This window comes from Diplotaxodon limnothrissa, linkage group LG10 (genome assembly GCF_057381915.1).
Source record: "Diplotaxodon limnothrissa isolate DT_005_m linkage group LG10, D_limnothrissa_male_GT1.1, whole genome shotgun sequence".
NCBI classification, from domain to species: Eukaryota; Metazoa; Chordata; class Actinopteri; order Cichliformes; family Cichlidae; genus Diplotaxodon; species Diplotaxodon limnothrissa.
In genome coordinates, this window is record NC_140605.1 from 34,307,735 (window position 1) to 34,325,721 (window position 17,987).

At 41.6% G+C, this 17,987-nt stretch overlaps 2 protein-coding genes and 1 non-coding gene across 3 annotated transcripts; all 3 read left to right on the forward strand.

The window, feature by feature from the left end:
• Positions 1-5,146, forward strand: LOC146624784 (uncharacterized). The gene is made up of 6 exons (XM_085364156.1): positions 1-288; positions 459-524; positions 1,370-1,432; positions 2,536-2,613; positions 4,233-4,364; positions 4,468-5,146. Exons 1-6 carry the CDS (start codon positions 78-80, stop codon positions 4,740-4,742), a joined length of 825 nt encoding a protein of 274 aa, XP_085220282.1. The 5' UTR covers positions 1-77; the 3' UTR covers positions 4,743-5,146.
• A 3,297-nt stretch (positions 5,147-8,443) lies between these two features.
• On the forward strand, positions 8,444-8,516 carry trnav-aac (transfer RNA valine (anticodon AAC)). The gene has a single exon. It is a non-coding gene; the product is annotated as a tRNA-Val (tRNA).
• Positions 8,517-10,747: 2,231 nt separating this feature from the next.
• Positions 10,748-17,827, forward strand: LOC146624786 (uncharacterized). Its single transcript, XM_085364135.1, has 2 exons — positions 10,748-10,849; positions 14,137-17,827. The coding sequence occupies exon 2, from the start codon at positions 14,293-14,295 to the stop codon at positions 16,963-16,965; it is 2,673 nt and encodes an 890-aa protein (XP_085220261.1). The 5' UTR covers positions 10,748-10,849; positions 14,137-14,292; the 3' UTR covers positions 16,966-17,827.
• The last annotated feature ends 160 nt before the right edge of the window (positions 17,828-17,987 follow it).

Consider the following 17,987-nt stretch of genomic DNA (forward strand, 5'->3'; position numbering starts at 1 on the left):
GATGAGGGGACATGTGGGGCAGAAACCTCCTCATTCACGCCTCTTTTCCCCTCGTTATAAAACTCTCAGATTAACAGATGACAGTTATACAGCAGGTTTCTGTTGACAGAATGAAGATCATCATGTTTCTCCCACTTTTGCTTCTGGTCTGCTCTGTTTCAGCAGATCAGACTGAGACTGCAGGCCAACAGTCCTGTCCACAGGACATCCACGCTGCGCTGAGAGAGCTGACCGCCTCACTGGCTGTGCAGAATGAGCGGATCACTGTCCTACAGAGAGAGAATCAAGGTACAGTTTCATACATCAATGTGACTTCAGAAACATTCAGAAGATCAGAAACAGGAATGACCAACATTCATGGTTATGTGTTTTCTTATGAGACTGAATATTTTGTTGTAGAAATATTAAAGTAGTCTTCATAGAAACTCATGGTACAGGGAAACAAATTTATTTTGCAGTTCTTTCAAACCAAGGAGCTATAGAGCAACAGACTGAGATCGACCAGCTGAAGCTGCAGTCAAAAGGTACTGTGTGGAAACCATCATTGAGTATGATTTATTTTATTATGTCTTTTCATTCAGAAAATCCCATTAAAAAATGTTTATTTCAAAATAACCTATTATTTCATACCAGGAAAAAGACAGGTTTTTTTCATCTCAACATCAGGAACTGACTGTAATGTGTTTATAATGAAACAGCTCACAGCTCCTCTTCATGGCAAACTCTTCCAAACCAAATAATTCAACATTTACTTAAACACCAGTTTCTGCTGATACAACAATTCTAACCATCATTTAAAGTCTGTGTTATATCTCTACCTGCAGATATAAGTTGCTCGTTTTACTTGTTAGACATCCAGATTTTTTAAACTCTTCATGGATGAAGACATAGCTGTGTAATATCAATATTCCAACAAGGTGGTATTTTTTTTTAATGTTGCAGCTGAGAATATCTCCAAAAGTATATGTGAGTTCTGGATATACATATGACCAAAAGATTAGCCTTCAAATCTTGTAGTTTTTCCTCAGGCATTTTTAGTCATTATCGGGGGAGGAACAGTGGAGAGTAGACAGGAAAATGACACACGGGACATGGCAGAATGTAACCCAAATCACTCTTCCAGTGATCTGGGGTAAGCTTTAGTGGCCATCTTTTACATACATTCAGAAAACACAGAGTGGACAGCCAGAGTTCACAGACTGTGGATAAAGATGAGGTGGAGGATGTGGGGACGTGGAGGAGGCCACTGCTCAGTGTAGCATGAACAGAATGAGAGCCACAGTTACTCTCCTACTTATAGATAAAAACCTGTGAATTACTTTGTGCTGTCAGTGAGATTTTTCTTTTTATTTCTATGGTATTTTCTCAGAACTAGAAGCAAAGCTGGAGAGTCAGAAAACTGAGATCAACCAGCTGAAGCAGCTGTCAGAAGGTACTGTATGAAAGCCATCCATCCATCCATTTTCTTTCATTTATTCGGGGCTGGGTTGCAGGGGTAGCAGCCTAAGCACAGAAGCTCAGCCCACCATATCTCTACCCACCTCCTCCAGCTTATCCGTACACCAAGGCGTTCACAGGCCAGCTGAGAGTTAATATCTCTCAGCTCTATAGTTGAATCCCACCCTCCAGTCCCCTTCTTAAAAATGGGAACCACAAGCCCAATCTGCCAATCCAGAAGTACTGCCCCTGATCTCCACACAACATTGTAGAGGCGTGTCAACCAAGACAGCCCTACAACATCCAGAGCCTTCAGGAACTTAGGGCAGACCTCATCCACCCCAGGGGCTCTGCCACCAAGGAGTTGTTTAACTGCCTCAGTGACCTCACTTCCGGAGATAGACGAATAGTTCCTCTCATCCCCAGACTATATTTCCTCCTCAAAAGACATGCCAGTGTGATTAAGGAGGTCCTTTAAGTATTTCTTCCACTGCCCAACAATATTTTCAATCGAAGTGAGCAGTGCTCCACCTGCCTTATACACAGTGCAGGTAGAGCACGGCTTTCCCCTCATGATTCTCCTAATGGTTTTCCAGAATCTCTTCGAGGCAATCAAAAAGTCTTTTTCCATGGCCTCTCCAAACTCCTCCAGCACTCGAGTTTTTGCGTCGGCCACTGCCCAAGCCATGTTCCGCTTGGCCTGTGGGTATCTATCGGCTGCCTCCAAAGTCCTGCAGGCTCACCAAGCCCAATAGGACTCTTCCTTCTGCCTGGTGGCTATCCCCTCACCCTCGGTGTCCACCATTTGGTTCGGGGGTTGCCACCACGACAGGCACCAACCACCTTGCGACCACAGCTCAGGGCCATGGCTTTAGCAATGATGGCGCAGAACATGGTCCATTCTGACTCAATGTTGCCATTCTCCCTCGGGATGCTGTTGAAGCTCTGCTGGAGGTGTGGGCTCTGCTCTGTAGAAATGTTAGGTGCAGATAATTGACTCACATTTGGCTCATCAATTTATAATCTGTCCATAAAGTGGTGTCACTGTGTTTAAATGTCTTTAGTTTGTGCTCAAGGACAATTTCACATTTTTCTCAGAACAAGCAGGAAAGTTGAAGACTGAACTGCAGAACCAGAGGACTGAGGCCAACCAGATGAAGCAGCAGCAGCAACATGGTACTGTGTCGAAATCTGAAATCTAGAAATGCTGAAATATCTCTATATTTGACACATTTTCAGACACATTTCACATTTTTCACATGAAGGCTTTCAGTTGCTGATATTCAAGAAAATTACTTTTGCTGATTCCATATTTTAATTCAAGTTTCAGTTTCGCATAAGATGTTCTAGACCAGCGGTCCCCAACCTTTTTGCGCCACGGACCGGTTTATGCCCGACAATATTTTTCATGCACCGGCCTTTAAGGTGTCGCGGATAAATACAATAAAATAAAACTAGTACCGGTACCGAAAAAAAGAAAATTTATTCATAAACCCTGAAAACCATACATTTCACACCTGAGCCTCAAATCTCACGGCCCGGTACCAAATGACTCACGGACCGGTACCGGTCCGAGGCCCGGTGGTTGGGGACCGCTGTTCTAGACTATGACACGTTACTCATGACTCGAAAATTTCATATCTTCTTTTTATGACCTGGATTGTTCCTAATGGGTGTTCATTTACATGGGATAAGTGAAGACTTGGAATTCTTATTTTTAAGAATTCCCAGCCTGGTGGGAATTAATTAAGATAACTAAGTCATGATACTGGAGTATATGAAAGGCAGGTTAGAAATTTGTTCCAGGTCCAGCCAAGAGCTGTCTAATAAGCTTGGTTTAATCAATTTTTAATCTATTGGATCAGAAGTAGTGATACAAATTTGGTAGTTGTAGACCACCGTCATGTTTTTTGACCTACCAGTGATGATTTTAAGAGAAGGTTTATTAGGTATCGGTGTAGTTTATTTTAAGCACAATCATAATTTTAATGGTGACAACTCTTCCCAATAGCGATTTAAAATTACAATATATGAATTACAATTTAGAGTCAGTACTGCTGATTTACTCTAAGTGATTGAGTAGTCAAATACTGATGAGTGTGAAACCGGCAACAGGATGTCAGAATGTTTTGAATGGATGATTTTTGTTTGTCTGCCTGTAAGTCCTTCAACCAGTTTCTAATTTTAAGCCTAAAACTCCACGTTCGCACGGCACCACAGTCCAAGCCCCACCACAAATTAGTATTTGAAACTACAGCCAGTCCAAACTTATTCCTAAAATATTCACTCTCAAAAATGGCAATAAATAAAAACTGCAGCCATGTTTGTAGTTCTAATAATGTGGGAGCAGGAGAGCGAGTAGAGGATTTTTGTGATTGTTATCTGTGATTAACAGAGGTGTTGTTTACAGGTGTATCCCCACTCTGTGCAGGTCATCAAAGTGAAAGCACTCTTTGAGCTTCAGAACACACATTAAGTTCATTACTGCATCTAATTTACTGAATGACATTAAACTGAGTTCATGTTTGTCTGAAGCACAAACCAAGATGCAACTAAAACACTGAATAACACAGTTTGTTGTCTTGGCAGAAGCTACAAAATACCTTCCTGTCTGATCTAAAGGACGAGTTTGGGATCCTCAAAAATAGATTCAATCAAATTTCAGTTTGACAGAGTTTGATTTCTTCTGTGACAGTGAAACGCTTTCAGCTGTAAAGTTTTTGTCATGGTCACTTTTTTGGGAAGAGTCTAACTCTAAAACAGGAAGTTTAAAATGAATTTTCTCTCTCTCTCAGTCAAACAGGTGGCGTTCTCAGCCTCTCTGCTGGAACAAGGTGAAGGATATACTGGACCCTTTAACACAGAGACTACTCTGGTCTTCAAACATGTTGTCACAAACATTGGAAATGCCTACAACAAAAACACAGGTAATAACACTGAATGTCACTTCTGAGCTATGTTGATGTCAGGCTGATGTTCCAGATGTTCTAACAGCTGATTTTCCATTTAACAAAAACAAATGTCCCACAGGTATTTTCACTGCACCAGTGAGAGGAGTCTACCACTTTGACTGGAAAGTACTAGGACGTGACAGCGCATCTGTAGGTGCTTTCTTGTTCAGGAATGAAGAGAAATTTCTTGCATATGAAGAACAATCATCTGGGTTCGCAAGTGCCTCCAATGGAGTCTCACTACTTCTAGAGGTTGGAGATCAGGTGACTGTACGTCTCTGGGCTAATTCAAGGATATATGACAATGAAAACCATCAAACCACCTTCAGTGGTCATCTGATTTTCACCATGTGAGAGGTGTGACAGCTCCAAACAATTCCTGTTTGGACTAACCTGTGTGGGCGGAGCTTAGCCATTAGATAAACAGGAAGTAAATCATTTGCCATAATCAGTTTCTTGCTCTCTCTCTCTTTCTGGTTGGGTTCTAGTTTTGTGTTTATTTGTTTCTACTGACTCAGATAATTCTTGTTATCTTTGATTCAAATAAATCCAGTTAAATGCTCAGTGATTCTCTTCTCTTTGTCCTTTCTTTGAGTCGGCTCTTCATAAAGCGCTGCTCCTCCATTAGGTCCTGACTATTTTCTATAAGTTGGTAAACTGCTTCGTTTTTTATTGGCTCCACTGTCCTGTGTTGGTCAGTCTGTTATTTTGGTGACTGCTGGCCCACATGTTTGCTTTTAACTGGAGTCTTTCCTGTTAAGTTGGGCAAAATCCAACAGTTTTTTTTCTCTTCTTTGATAATCATGCAGGTGTTTTTCTTAAACTCTTAACAGATGTTAAACTTAATCTGACTATCATGATAAAAATGTAAACATCTGATTTAGTTTGATATAAAATGTGTGTCAGTGCTGTGGAGGAATGTTTCCTTATTTTTCATCTGAATCCAGACACCGCAGCACGGTGGCACGGTGGTTAGCACTGTTGCCGCACAGCAAGAAGGTCCTGAGTTCAATTCCACCATCAGGCCGCGGTCTTTCTGTGTGGAGTTTGCATGTTCGCCCCGTGTTTGCGTGGGTTCTCTCCGGGTACTCCGGCTTCGTTCCACCGTCCAAAGACATGCAGCTTGTGGGGATAGGTTAATTGGATAATCCAAATTGTCACTAGGTGTGAATTTGAGTGCGAATGGTTGTTTGTCCCTATGTGTTAGCCCTGCAACAGACTGGCGACCTGTCCAGGGTGTACCCCGCCTTTCGCCCTATGACAGCTGGGATAGGCTCCCGCGACCCTGAAAAGGATAAGCGAATGGATGGATGAATCCAGACACAGATAACTGACTGCAAACTTACTCGGGGTTATTTCTTTCTATTCTTTACTTTCAAAATAAAAGCATCATTGAACTAACGCTGTTGATTTCTTTATGTGTTTGATCACTATCCACAGCTCGTGATCATAGGTGAGGGTAGGGATGTAGATCGACCAGTTAATTGAGACCTTTGCTTATTCACTCAGTTCTTTCTTCACCACAATGGATCTGTATAATATAATAATATGTCTTTATCACCAACCCTTCTGTTGATCTCAGAGATGAGATACTACCAAAGTGAAAGCCTTCCACCACTTGGCTAGCTAGACATTGAAAGAAAAGCCTTCCTTTATGGAAGACGTGTCAGTGGAAATAGGGAGGTCCTCAAAGTATTCCTTTTTTTTTTTTTGCCTGTCCCGTTTGGACCTTTAGCCATTGTTGTCTGAAGGCCAAGAAAGATGCCAAGTGGATTTACTTTACCAAGTGGATCATCATGGCCTTGCCATATTGGTCCATTTGATTGACCTTTATTATAATTATGTATTTATCTTATTTTCGTTTTTTAAAGACGGGACAGACATGCCTGGGTGATAGGACAGGGAGAAAGAATGAAAGAAAGAGAGGGAGAGAAAGAAAAATAGAGGAGGAGAGAAGAGACGGTGAGAAAGGGGGGAAGAAAAAAAAGAAAAGCAAACAAAACACCTGGATCACCTGTATGGAGATAAAAAACCAAAAGAGAAAACAAACAACAAAGAGCAACATAATAAAAACAACACCATCACAATAAACTAGCTATCAATAGATAACAGTAGATTTTACCTGTTGAGAATGAAAAAAGAAAACAAGCAGAAGAAAACGAAAGCAACATAATAAACAACATCACGATGATCTATGGGAATATAACTGTAAATACTAAATATTAAACATTATTGTGCAGCACGTAAGATCAACAGCGCACAGTGTGCTTTGAGGTAGGAGCCAAAAAGGGTGTAGTTTGTGGGTGTGAGCACCCTGTTATCATGGTTCCGAATAGGTAGATATCTTCAGCGTCCTCAATCGACAGTCCCGCCAGGCACACGAACCTCCATTTCTGCCACCCGTCCATCGTGTATCCGGCAGGGAAAGTCCCTCCAGGACACTCGGGCTCTCCCGAGCCCAGACTTCTCATTGAGAAAAGGATGTCAATAGCATCCAGAGACCAGTTGATCAAATCCATAATTCTCTTTAGGTTTTAGAAACAGACTGTGAGAGCGTGTTCCAGGGAAAGTAATACAAAGAACACGAGACTAGACAAGGACACAAGAGGCTAAGCAGGGAAGCTAAGGGAGAGGAGGAGAGGAGAAAAAGGGCATACGCCTCCTCCGAGAGCCATTTGTTACATTATGCAGAGCTTATCCTTCACTTTGGACCACTCATTTATTTTTATTTTCAGTTGTTACAGACGGGACACACATGGCAACAACTCCACTTCATTGTTAGTCCATTTAAAAAACTCTGTGCTTTTCCTCTACCTTTTGCAGCAGTTTCAAAGAGCCGGAAAGTAAATAAACGGCAGACAGAAATGAGGCAGGTCAAATCGTCTTGTGTTTCACACATGCACAGTACTGGAACGTAAGTGTTTTTTAGGCCGTTTCAATGTGGACACACAACTCTGTGAAAACAACTGAAAACGATAGTGTGGACGCAAAGCGTTTTCAGACGAACGCGCCGTTTCCAAAGTTATCCGGGCTATAGCCTCAGACTATGCTCTTTGAGCGCAAAATTGATAACATTTCGGAGAGGCTCATGGCCCTCCAATGGGTGATTGAGAGACCAGTGACGGACATTTAGATCGACTGTAAAATTGATATGCAGTTGTTCGCACTACAGGAAAACACCATCATTTCATGTGGCTACCATATCAGCGCCAGCCGTGGTTTCAAGGCTGGAGCTTAACAACAAATTCTTCCCTGATAACAGACTGTTTAGACTCTTTGCCGCCATCTTACGCACCCCCATTCTGGACTCCAAACGCCTTCGAAGGCTTCCAAGGCCGAGGTCAGACGGCAGGTCCAGCGCTGGATTAGTAGCGCATGGCAAGATGGCTGTGTGTAATCAGCTCACTTCTCACCCCGTTACCCATCCTGTTGCTTGTCATGTGCTTCATGGGGTTGTGATGTGCTCTCTGTGCAGAGGAGTTTTTTTTGTTTTCTGACCTCCCACAAGGAGCCCAGTATGAGTAGAGGTCTCTTTTTTCCCTCCTCCATTTGCCCATTGTATTGTACATTTCAATGTTCTTCCAAATTACTACCTGTCTCCGACCTGTCTGTGCTATGTATGTATGGTTGGTTGTCCAATTCCACTGCAGGTGCAAACTTGCATGTGACAAATAAAGGTCTGATCGATCGATCGATTGATTGATATTTACGTGTTACCATAGCGACCAGAGACCCTTAAGGGGCAGAGAGGAGGATGTTACTCTCATTGTTGTTGGCGTATTTCAGGAGGACCCTGCTGATAAAGTTACACAATTACACAGTGAATTCGCGTTTATTATTATATTTACAAACTAACACTGTCTTGGTCATATCATTTTATTTTGTTGTATTTATCCGTGACACCTTAATGGTCGGTGAAAATATTGTCGGACATTAAACCGGTCCATGCCGCAAAAAAGGTTGGGGGCTGCTGATGACAAGTAAACACTCGTGCAACCGGTAGACCGCATACAAGCTTTTAAAAACTATGCTCAGGTGTCTTTAGCCGCCACACGGTTTCCGTAGTGTAGTGGTTATCACGTTCGCCTAACACGCGAAAGGTCCCCGGTTCGAAACCGGGCGGAAACATTATTTATTTATTTATTTATCTTATTTCACTTTATTTTTTCATGAATTTGTCTTCTTTAAGTAACCAAACCATATGCCATGCAGTCGTGTGGTCTTGGTGCGTTGTGGGTAGGGTTGCCAACCGTCCCTTAAAAAACGGAATCGTCCCGTATTTAGAAACAAAAGCACACGTCCTAATAAGGGACGCACTTTGTCCCGTAATACAGTGAGAATCAAAAGTAGTCTATAAATGTTAATGGAATTAACGCTTTGTTTGAAAACATAATTCCCAGCCCCTCTCCTGCTTTGTGACCAATGAGCTGACAGCACACTTATGACAATTCGAGTATGACAATTCAGATTACCGCTCATCTCATTGGTCGAGGAAAGGTCGCTTGCGGAGAAAATACCGGAAGACAACAGATGACCACAACAAGAAGCATGGCCAACAGGGAAACAAACGCCGACACTGCGGTGCAAGTCTCGGATGACAGTAAACCTAAAGCTGGACATACACTGTGCGATTTTTTTCAGTCACGTTATTCAGCTCCTGCTCAAACTGCACGATTGACTCGCAGGGGTTAGAAGTTTGCAGGTCACGATGCAGGTCTCACACTATACGGCCCGATGCTCTGATGCGACCTGAGTGCTCACACTGTGCCAACATAAAATGAAGGTTATAACAGAAAATCTGTCGCTCTCTCTCTCTGTCTCTCACTCACACAGACACACCACCATCAACTTTGCTAAATTGCTAATGAAAAACATGATCAGGCAGCTGTGATTGAGCAGCAGTGTAAATCCAACTATTTTCACGGTTGTTGTGGTCGTGATCATTTTGTGATGCCACATCGAAAAGGCTCGGATGAGCTTTCCAAAGTTCTACAAGTTGTGCCTCCATCGCTTGTGTCCAGATCACACGCTGCACAGCCGTGCTGCGCCGTCTTTTTCACCGATGTTTACGTGTTTGCGCATGAGCGGCTGCGGTGACACCCTCACGAGCGATTGATGATCGGGAGCTGGTCGTGAGGTGTTAATCGCTTCTCGTTACCCCACGTATACTACACGATGCACGATGAAGGCCAAAATCGGGCCGATCACCAAATTGGTCGCACGACTCAAAAATCGGCTCAAAATGGGCCAAAAATCGCACAGTGTGAGCCCAGCGTTAGAGCAGCAATGTTTGTTCCCCTCAGAGAAAGAAAAAAAAGGCTGCAAAAGTACAGGGAGGACTGGGAAAAGGAAAACACCTGGCTGGGAAAGTGCACGATAACACCTTTAAAGCGCACTGCACTGTGTGCCGGCGCACTTTTTCCATAGGCATGCTTCTAGTGGTGGGCACAAGAAGAACATGAGGGGCGTGAAAGCTCGGGGAACCCTTAACCAATTTTTTGTCCACCAGGCCACGGCAGAAGCAGATATGGTATGTAAACACTGGTTTGTTTGTTTTTTAACCCTCTGGTTAAGGTTAATATGGGCATGTGCAGTGAATATCAGCGCTATGTGGCCAGAAGTGTGATAATATAATTTATTTTGTGTAATAAACAACTGCAAGGATAGATGATTACAACAAATAGATGACTAATACATAAAAGTAATACATAGATGAATAATGATGATGAGTTAAGATGCGTAATCATGGGAACAAGCGGGTTTACAAACAGGAGCAGCTGATTAGCATTAGAAAAGCTGAAATAATACCTCAGCTGAAGCCAATTGTACTAAATGCACTATATGTGCACTGTTACAAGAATATTTTTGTTCTATTGCTTTCTATTAATTTATATAATTTTAAGTTAAGCAGGACAGAGTTCTTTTAAAGAAAGATTTACTTATATTCTCAAAAGTTAAGCATGACAGGCTTCTGTTTAAGAAAGAGACCTGTTTTACTGTGTTAATGTTGTCATTTTGAGCTAAAAATAAATGGCTAAATGATCATTTGTTTCCCATATGGTCATATCACAAAGAATATGCATCTGCTTAAATCAAATTCAAGTCAAATGGTTAAAAAATAATTTCACACACAAAAAAAGAGCTACAAAATTCACCACACTGGGAAGGGTGAAGACAACTGGGTTGCCCGGCCCTGGCCACGAGGTGTCCCTTATTTATTTTTCAGGGAGTTGGCAACCCTAGTTGTGGGTAACAAGTGAAACAAATATAAACTGACTGTGTGAAAACTGAATTGTCCGACATGTGTCCCTGAACGCGACCCGTACTCAGGAAGCACGCATGTGTCGCTGCAGCTGTTGTTTAGCGCCGTGTTGCAGTACGTGCTTTAAAAAAACTATGCAGCCACAGACTTTCTAACTCCCACCAACCACCGATGTGTTCGTTTTCTGCTTCAGCTGTAGGTAAGTGCTTGTATTTCTGCCCTCGGAGCTTCCGTCCACCCGCCGAGACAACCCACAGTTAGCTTTGCAGTCCTAAGCTAACGTTAGCGCGGATGCCGATGTTGGTGTTTCTGCAGCTCCATAAACTCAACAGGAAACTCAGGGAGTTCGCTTTTAACATAAATCTGTGAAGCTAACCTTTCACCCCTGTCCCCAGGACATGCGCAAGAATAAGCGAAGAATCTAAGATTTTCAAATACCTGAAATCCGCTGGTTTGGTGCAGAACTGCAGCCTATTGCTGCAAAGAGTAATGCAGCCATTCCAGGTGGAGTAAAAGTTTAATTTGACGCCAGGGAGGATAAATATTGGAGAAAACAATTCAATGAAGAATTCAAGATTAAATCTGTTCGTTCATTTTAAAAATTAGACTAGGAAAATCCCATATTCATACGAAAATTGTCATATTTTAGCAATTTCTTAAAATGATGCATATGCAAGAAAATCTGCAAACAATTGAACCATGATGCACTTTGACCCTTTTTTCTTAATGAGCATTAATGCCATTGTAACAATCATTTCAATGTTTTTTTAAGAGGTAAAAGTAAGTATACTTAAGACTACTGTTAATGCATGTTACTGTTGTTATTAGATGTCAATAATAACTGAGGGGTTTTGCTTGTATGAAATCTTTATTTGCTTCTTAAAAATATGAGCCACACTCACAGTCGTGACAGAACAACAAAAGGATAACAAACTTGTCTTATTTGCACATTTTCTTAAATGTGCAAACAGCGCCTTCACAGCACGCTTATGGCCACAATTATGTTACACCCATAGTAATGATAACTACTTCAGAGAATAAATAGGAGAAGCTAAGAAAGATGAGCCATGAGTCCATGTGCTGGACTTTGAACGCTTAAAATATTAGTGGGCGGATCGATCCAAATATCGATGATATTGAAACCTATCATTGTATTGATATTGATTGATATGAGCCTAATGCGACTGATACTTTAGTTTCTGCGGTTTCATCAAAGAGGCAACCTGACTGTCTGTTTAAGTACCGCTGCAGCACAGAGCAGTCATCTAACTGAAGCACTGAAGAAAAACATTTAGTGCAAATGAAAATTCACCAAATATAATATGGCTCAGGTTTGATTGAATATAATTACCCTTTTGTGTTACCTGTGAAAGTAGGTGTGCTGCAGACTTAAACATTTTATAATTTATGTCCTGGGTTTTAACTAATTCATAATCCAAAGGAAAAATCCCCCAAAAACACTTAATGGTCATGAAAATTTATTCAGATCTGGCAATTTGATGATGAATCACCCTTAATTATTAAAACAAGTATTAGTATAATTGATCCTGGCCCTGTAGTTTCTTGCTATCGGCTCATTACCAAATCTTGCAGTACTGCATGCCACTAGTTTAAAATAAATTAGTTTCTCAGTGTACTGTGGATTTGAAGTGAACACAACTCATGTGTGTTTTACTGTTTAAAAGATAAAACTGAGTTCCTGAACACATCTTTTACATCAATTCTTTTTTTCCATTAAAATACTTTAAAATACAAAACAGTAAGCTAAAGTAATATTTTTACTTACAGTAAAATATTCACCAGCTGAAGTAAAACGTTATTGCAGGTTGAGCTTTAATCATTTCTGCACTGTGCATGATCTCGCACAACCTTTTTCTTGAAGCTGCATTAGTGACACATTCACACAGTATTTTGGTGTCTGGTATCTGCTGATACTGCAGTGCTCTCTGTCAATATGTAAAATCCTCATGACCTTAAATCTATTGACTTGCGTTGTCAGACAGTCTTTCTTTTTACTGATTTGTGCTGATGTGTACAAAATGAATATTTTCCACTTTCAAAAGCGGGAAGAAAAGAGTGCGGCAATCTGTGCTACGCAGGCCTTAAACAGTGTGTGCACAGTACAATTAGCTCAATGTACTGTGCACAGAAAAGAATAGATAAAAGTATAGCTTTTCTTATGTCTTTTTTATACTCTTTTCTTTATACTTTGACTGCATTTTATTTTGACTTTGCACTTAAACCACTTAGGTGTGGCATATTTTAAACTAATTTTCAAATTCTTTCTGTAGTTTAAGATAAGATAACCTTTATTAGTCCCACATGTGGGAAATTTGTTTTGTCACAGCAGAAAGTGGACAGTGCAAAGTTAAATTGCAAAAATTAGAATACAATACGAATAATATACTGAACACAACTGTATAGAATAGAGTAGAATAAAATTAAATACTATACAGTAGAATACAATAGAATAAAATGATCCAATAAGATTCGTTTCAATCCTAACAATAGGATAAAAATAGAATACAAATGATATATACAACTGAGTAAACATACAAGTTTTTAGAAAAAGAGTATTGCACTTAGTGTTATTGCACGTGTGTGGGTTTGTGTGTTTGATCAGCTGTAAAAGTCTTTGTTGTGGAGTCTGACAGCAGTGGGGACACCGTGGGTGCCGCAGCCACCAAAGGAGCTGCTCAGTGCTGTCAGAGTCTCCTGCGTGGGGTGGGAGATGTTGTCCATCAGGGATGACAGCTTAGCCGCCGTTCTCCTGTCACTCACCACCTACACTGGGTCCAGAGGGCATCCTAGAACAGAGCTGGCCCTTCTGATCAGCCTGTTCAGTCTCTTCCTGTCCCCAGCAGAGATGCTGCCGCCCCAGCAGACCACACCATAAAAAATAGCTGAGGCCACCACAGAGTCATAGAAGGTCTTCAGGAGTGGGACCTTCACTCCAAAAGACCAGAGTCTCCACAGCAGGTACAGCCTGCTCTGCCCTTTCCTGTAGAGGGCGTCTGAATTATGAGTCCAGTCCAGTTTATTGTTCAGATGAACACCAAGGTACCTGTAGCTGTCCACAGCCTCAATGTCCATACCTTGGATGTTCAGTGGTTGCAGTGGAGGATGTTTGTGCCTGCGGAAGTCTAAATGGTAGAACATGATTGCAGAGTCTAATTGCTAATATGTTAGTTATAAAAATTACGAGAAAAAAAAGATGAGAAAGAAAGAAACTCAGAATGAGCAGAGCTGCTGTAGCAGGCTGCCACACACGGGGGCGCCGGAAGCAGCTAAATGAAGCTCCAAAAACGTATTTTTAGATTTTAAGTCTGTGTTACTCTGTTTTTATTAAGCACGGTTTAACTCTGTTTTACAAGTGCTCAATATTTTTTAATGCATACATCACATGGATTTTGATGAAATCAGATCCTGTTGCTTTAAGATTTTTCTAAGCCTAAATAATTGAAACTGTTTTGTCTTTACTTACAGACTGAGAAGATGTGGCAGTGAAGATGATGCCTTCAGATAATATCTTGTTTTCTCTACAAGAAAGCTGTCTAGGAATCTAGCCAGGTGCCTGAGCAAGGACCAGGGTTTTTGACATAATCTAGCAGTTTCTAATGACTTTGGGCTTTAAATGTCAATATGGATGGCATTGAGGAGAGCTACATCTGGGAGCGCCGCATTGCCCATGGCATTAGGTATCAAAAAGGAGCAGTCCCCTTCCCAGAATTGGTTGATATTGGTCTGGAGTTCAATGCGGCACTTGAAAGGAAGGAGAAGTTGGATCAGAGCCTGCTGACGAATAGTGTTATGCTGGAAATTTGTCAGTTTGCCAAAACAGTGAACAGGTCTGAGAAGTATTTCCTGTTCGAAATGCTGGAGTTCAACTTCGACCTTGGCTTTGACATAAACAATGACAGTCTGTGCTACATCTATGCAGTTCGTGTCCACAACAAAATTAAACACCTGAAGGAGCAAATAAAGATGAAGCCAAATAGATGGAAAGAAACATTTCAGTTGCCAAATCCAAGTGTTTTAGCCGGGTCCAAAGAAGACGTGTCAGGACGATACTGTCCTAAATGGAACAAAATTGCTGATAGTTCAGTGCTCACTGTCTCCAGCAAGAACTGTCAGTCTTCAGACAACCACGAAGCTGAAACTACCAGAGATGCTAGCAATAAATACACTGTAAAAAAACAAGGAGGAATCCGTTTAAGAAAAACACTGGGCGCTAACCCTTTCTGTGCACAACTTGGTGTGACCCTAGCTATTCGACCAAGTCACGCCCCCAAACAGAAACTGGACCCAAGTCTGCTCACCAACGGTGTGATGATAGAGATGCTTGATTTTTCCCGAGTGCTGTGTGGAAAACACACTTACCTAGTTTATGAACTGGTCAAGCACAACTTTGGTTATGCTTTTGATAAACCTCAGTTCCGAATGTGTCTAAACAGGGTGATAGAGAGAAAATACACCTGTCTGACAGCTGAGGACAAAGACACTTTCAGAAAGGAACTTTTTAAGATCCCGGCTGAGAAGAATAAATTGGAATATAAAGGTAAAAAACGAAAAACACCTGATGCAGATAACCAAGAACTGGAAGCACAAATGCTGGCCACCAATAAAAGACAAACACGGAAGCAGCAGGCTAGCAAAATGGAGGAGATGAGGGAGGATGATTTGTCATACATGTGTCCTGTTGAGTTTGAGACTGAATTGCAGTCAGAAACAGAAGCTGAGCCAGAAAATGTGGAACCTGAAAGTTGTTTGTCAGGAAAAGAGGTAGAAATGAATGTGCTGCAGGATGTAAAGCCAGAAGAGGAAGAAGTCTTCATCTCACCGATGCAGCCTCTGAGTTATGGCCACAAATCTTCTTTGTCACCCACACAGACAAAGGATGCAAGTCAAGAATCGTACTGGTGTCTGTTCTCTGAGGGAAGATGTGCAGAAACCCCAAAGCAGAGGCTGTGGCTGAGGCGCGCCGCTCGCACACAACAGATCCTGATGTCAAGCCGAGTCAATGATATGTTCGCCCACTGCAGAGAGATCGGATTAGACTTCAACTTTTGCTCACCAAAACGGAGCTTAGATCTACAACTGTTGACCAACTGGGTAATGTGGGAGGTTTTCAAGTTAGGAACTGCTTTGTCGAGGAGTGTACGCAGTTTTTTATTTGAAATTCTCTTAAACAACTTTACTCTTACGCTCCAAGATGAGCAACATGAGCGCAATTTCTTAGTTTACATGATGGCAAAACATAAAAATCTTGTGAACCACCCGAAGAGTCAGAATATGGATTTTCTCTGCAAGCCTTTCAAACTCCCTGAGATATACCACATGGTTGATGTGACCAGCAGTTTTCAGACTCAACAGGAACTCCAGAGTCAAGGGCAGAAAGGGTTAGATTCATCAGATTCAGCAAAGAGGGAAGAAGCTGAAAAAGAAGAACACCCTTTTTGTAAAAAGTTGGGTCTAAATCTTTGGTCAACCGTAGAACGCCCGTCAGACCAGAAGCTTGATTTGACCATCCTGACAACAGGCGCTGTGCTTGAGATCTTCAGCTTTGTAAAGGAGCTGTGTGGTGAGGCCCGCAATACTGTTAATGACATCCTTGAGCACAATTTTGATCTTCATCTGCAAAGTGGTGAGACTGAGGCCGCGCAGAAGATCCAGAGATGGTACACAACACAGAAAAGCTTGATGAAAAAGCAAAACATGTCACCGAAAATCAACAGGTGGTTAAATATGATTGTCCCGCTGAATGGCAACTTGCAAGAGATTCCACACTCACCAACCGAAGATGGGGACCCAGATCTAGAAGGGGAATTGGATGGCTTTGGTGGATTTGTCAAACGCTTTGACTACCAGAACTGCAAGGAGATTGGACTGGACCTCGACCTCAGCTCCAAATCAGAAACCAAAACGAAACTTGATTTGAAGGTTCTGACAAGAGGAGTTTTGTTTGAGTTGCACCAATATGTGCAACAAAATTACAACCGATACGTTCCTGCTCTGTATGAGATTCTGGAGTACAACTTCGACCTGAGCTCTCAGAGCCACCGGAAGGTCGAGTTCGCCTGGTCCATCGCCTCACAGGTCCTAGCCATGACTGGCAAAAAATGCAGAAAAGGGGATTACCTGACCAAAGTTTTTGAGCTCCCTTTCGAGGCCCCCAAGTTCCCTGAGTCTTCCCAGGTGGTCTTTAAAGAGGAGCCGAAGGATGACTTTGGCGAGCCGGACCTTAATAATGACAATGATGACCTTGTGTTTGTCCGAAAACTGAAGCCTGTTGATATGGAAGTCGAGATAGAATAAAGTTCTAGCTGCTGTTTGTATTTCAAATGTCAGTTTTCAGGATAGAGTTGCGACTGAACTGCTTTATATCTACCAGGTTAAATCAGTTAAATTCACCTTTACCCATTCATATAGAAATGGGGATCCTCTTTCTGTTTCTGTTCAGCATGTGCCTAAAATCCAACTTGACCTTAACCCTGGTGGGCATAAAGAGGATGAGACTGCTTGATCGAGTTTTGTTTTGGTCTATAAAGTGGCAAAAAACAGCTCTCGCAATCACATTTTTCTTTTTTTAACTGTTGACATCTTGGGATTACTTGTAGCAAATATCTTTTAACTTGAAGAAGAAATACTTGCATTTAAAAAACTGAAACTTGATCATGTTTGAATTCAGTCAGGAAGGCCAAATACATTTTTAGGATGTGCTGCAGGTGTTTACAGGGGCAGGAAAAATAAAGATTCTCTAACTTGATTTCTTGAAATCAGAGTTTAATGTTAGTGCCCAGCAGATCCAGCTGTGTCTCAGGATGTGGGGTCTTTGCAGTCTTAGACGATAAAGGTTCTAAAATGTGAACGACGTGTTACTGCTGGGCCTCCTCGACTGGTTCAGTGCTGCTTTAGAGTAGAGTAGAGTTCTTTTGCTGTAGAGTTCTTTTGCTTACCATTAGGTGCGTTACGACTGGAGTGTAACAGAAAAAAGCGGTGCCACTTTTTTTTTCTCCAAACGAGGAAGTAGACTATCCACGTTAATGTAAACCGGTCGAAATTCAACCATCAGTGACGTGAGTTAAAGAGGACAGAATGAATGGTCACGGCTGGCATTGGTATTTAATTGTTTTGACTGATTCGTGATGTCACCTCCGTCATTTAATAAAATGTGAAAGAAAACATTCCACCTTAAAATTTGGTCAGTGTTCATTATTATTTGTCTCTTGACTTTATTTCAATAGTAAAGATCAAAAGTCGGTGAAATATCCTGTTATTGTAAAAGTTTACATAAAGCCGCGCTCACTGCTGTGGTTTAATGTTCACGTCGCTCATTT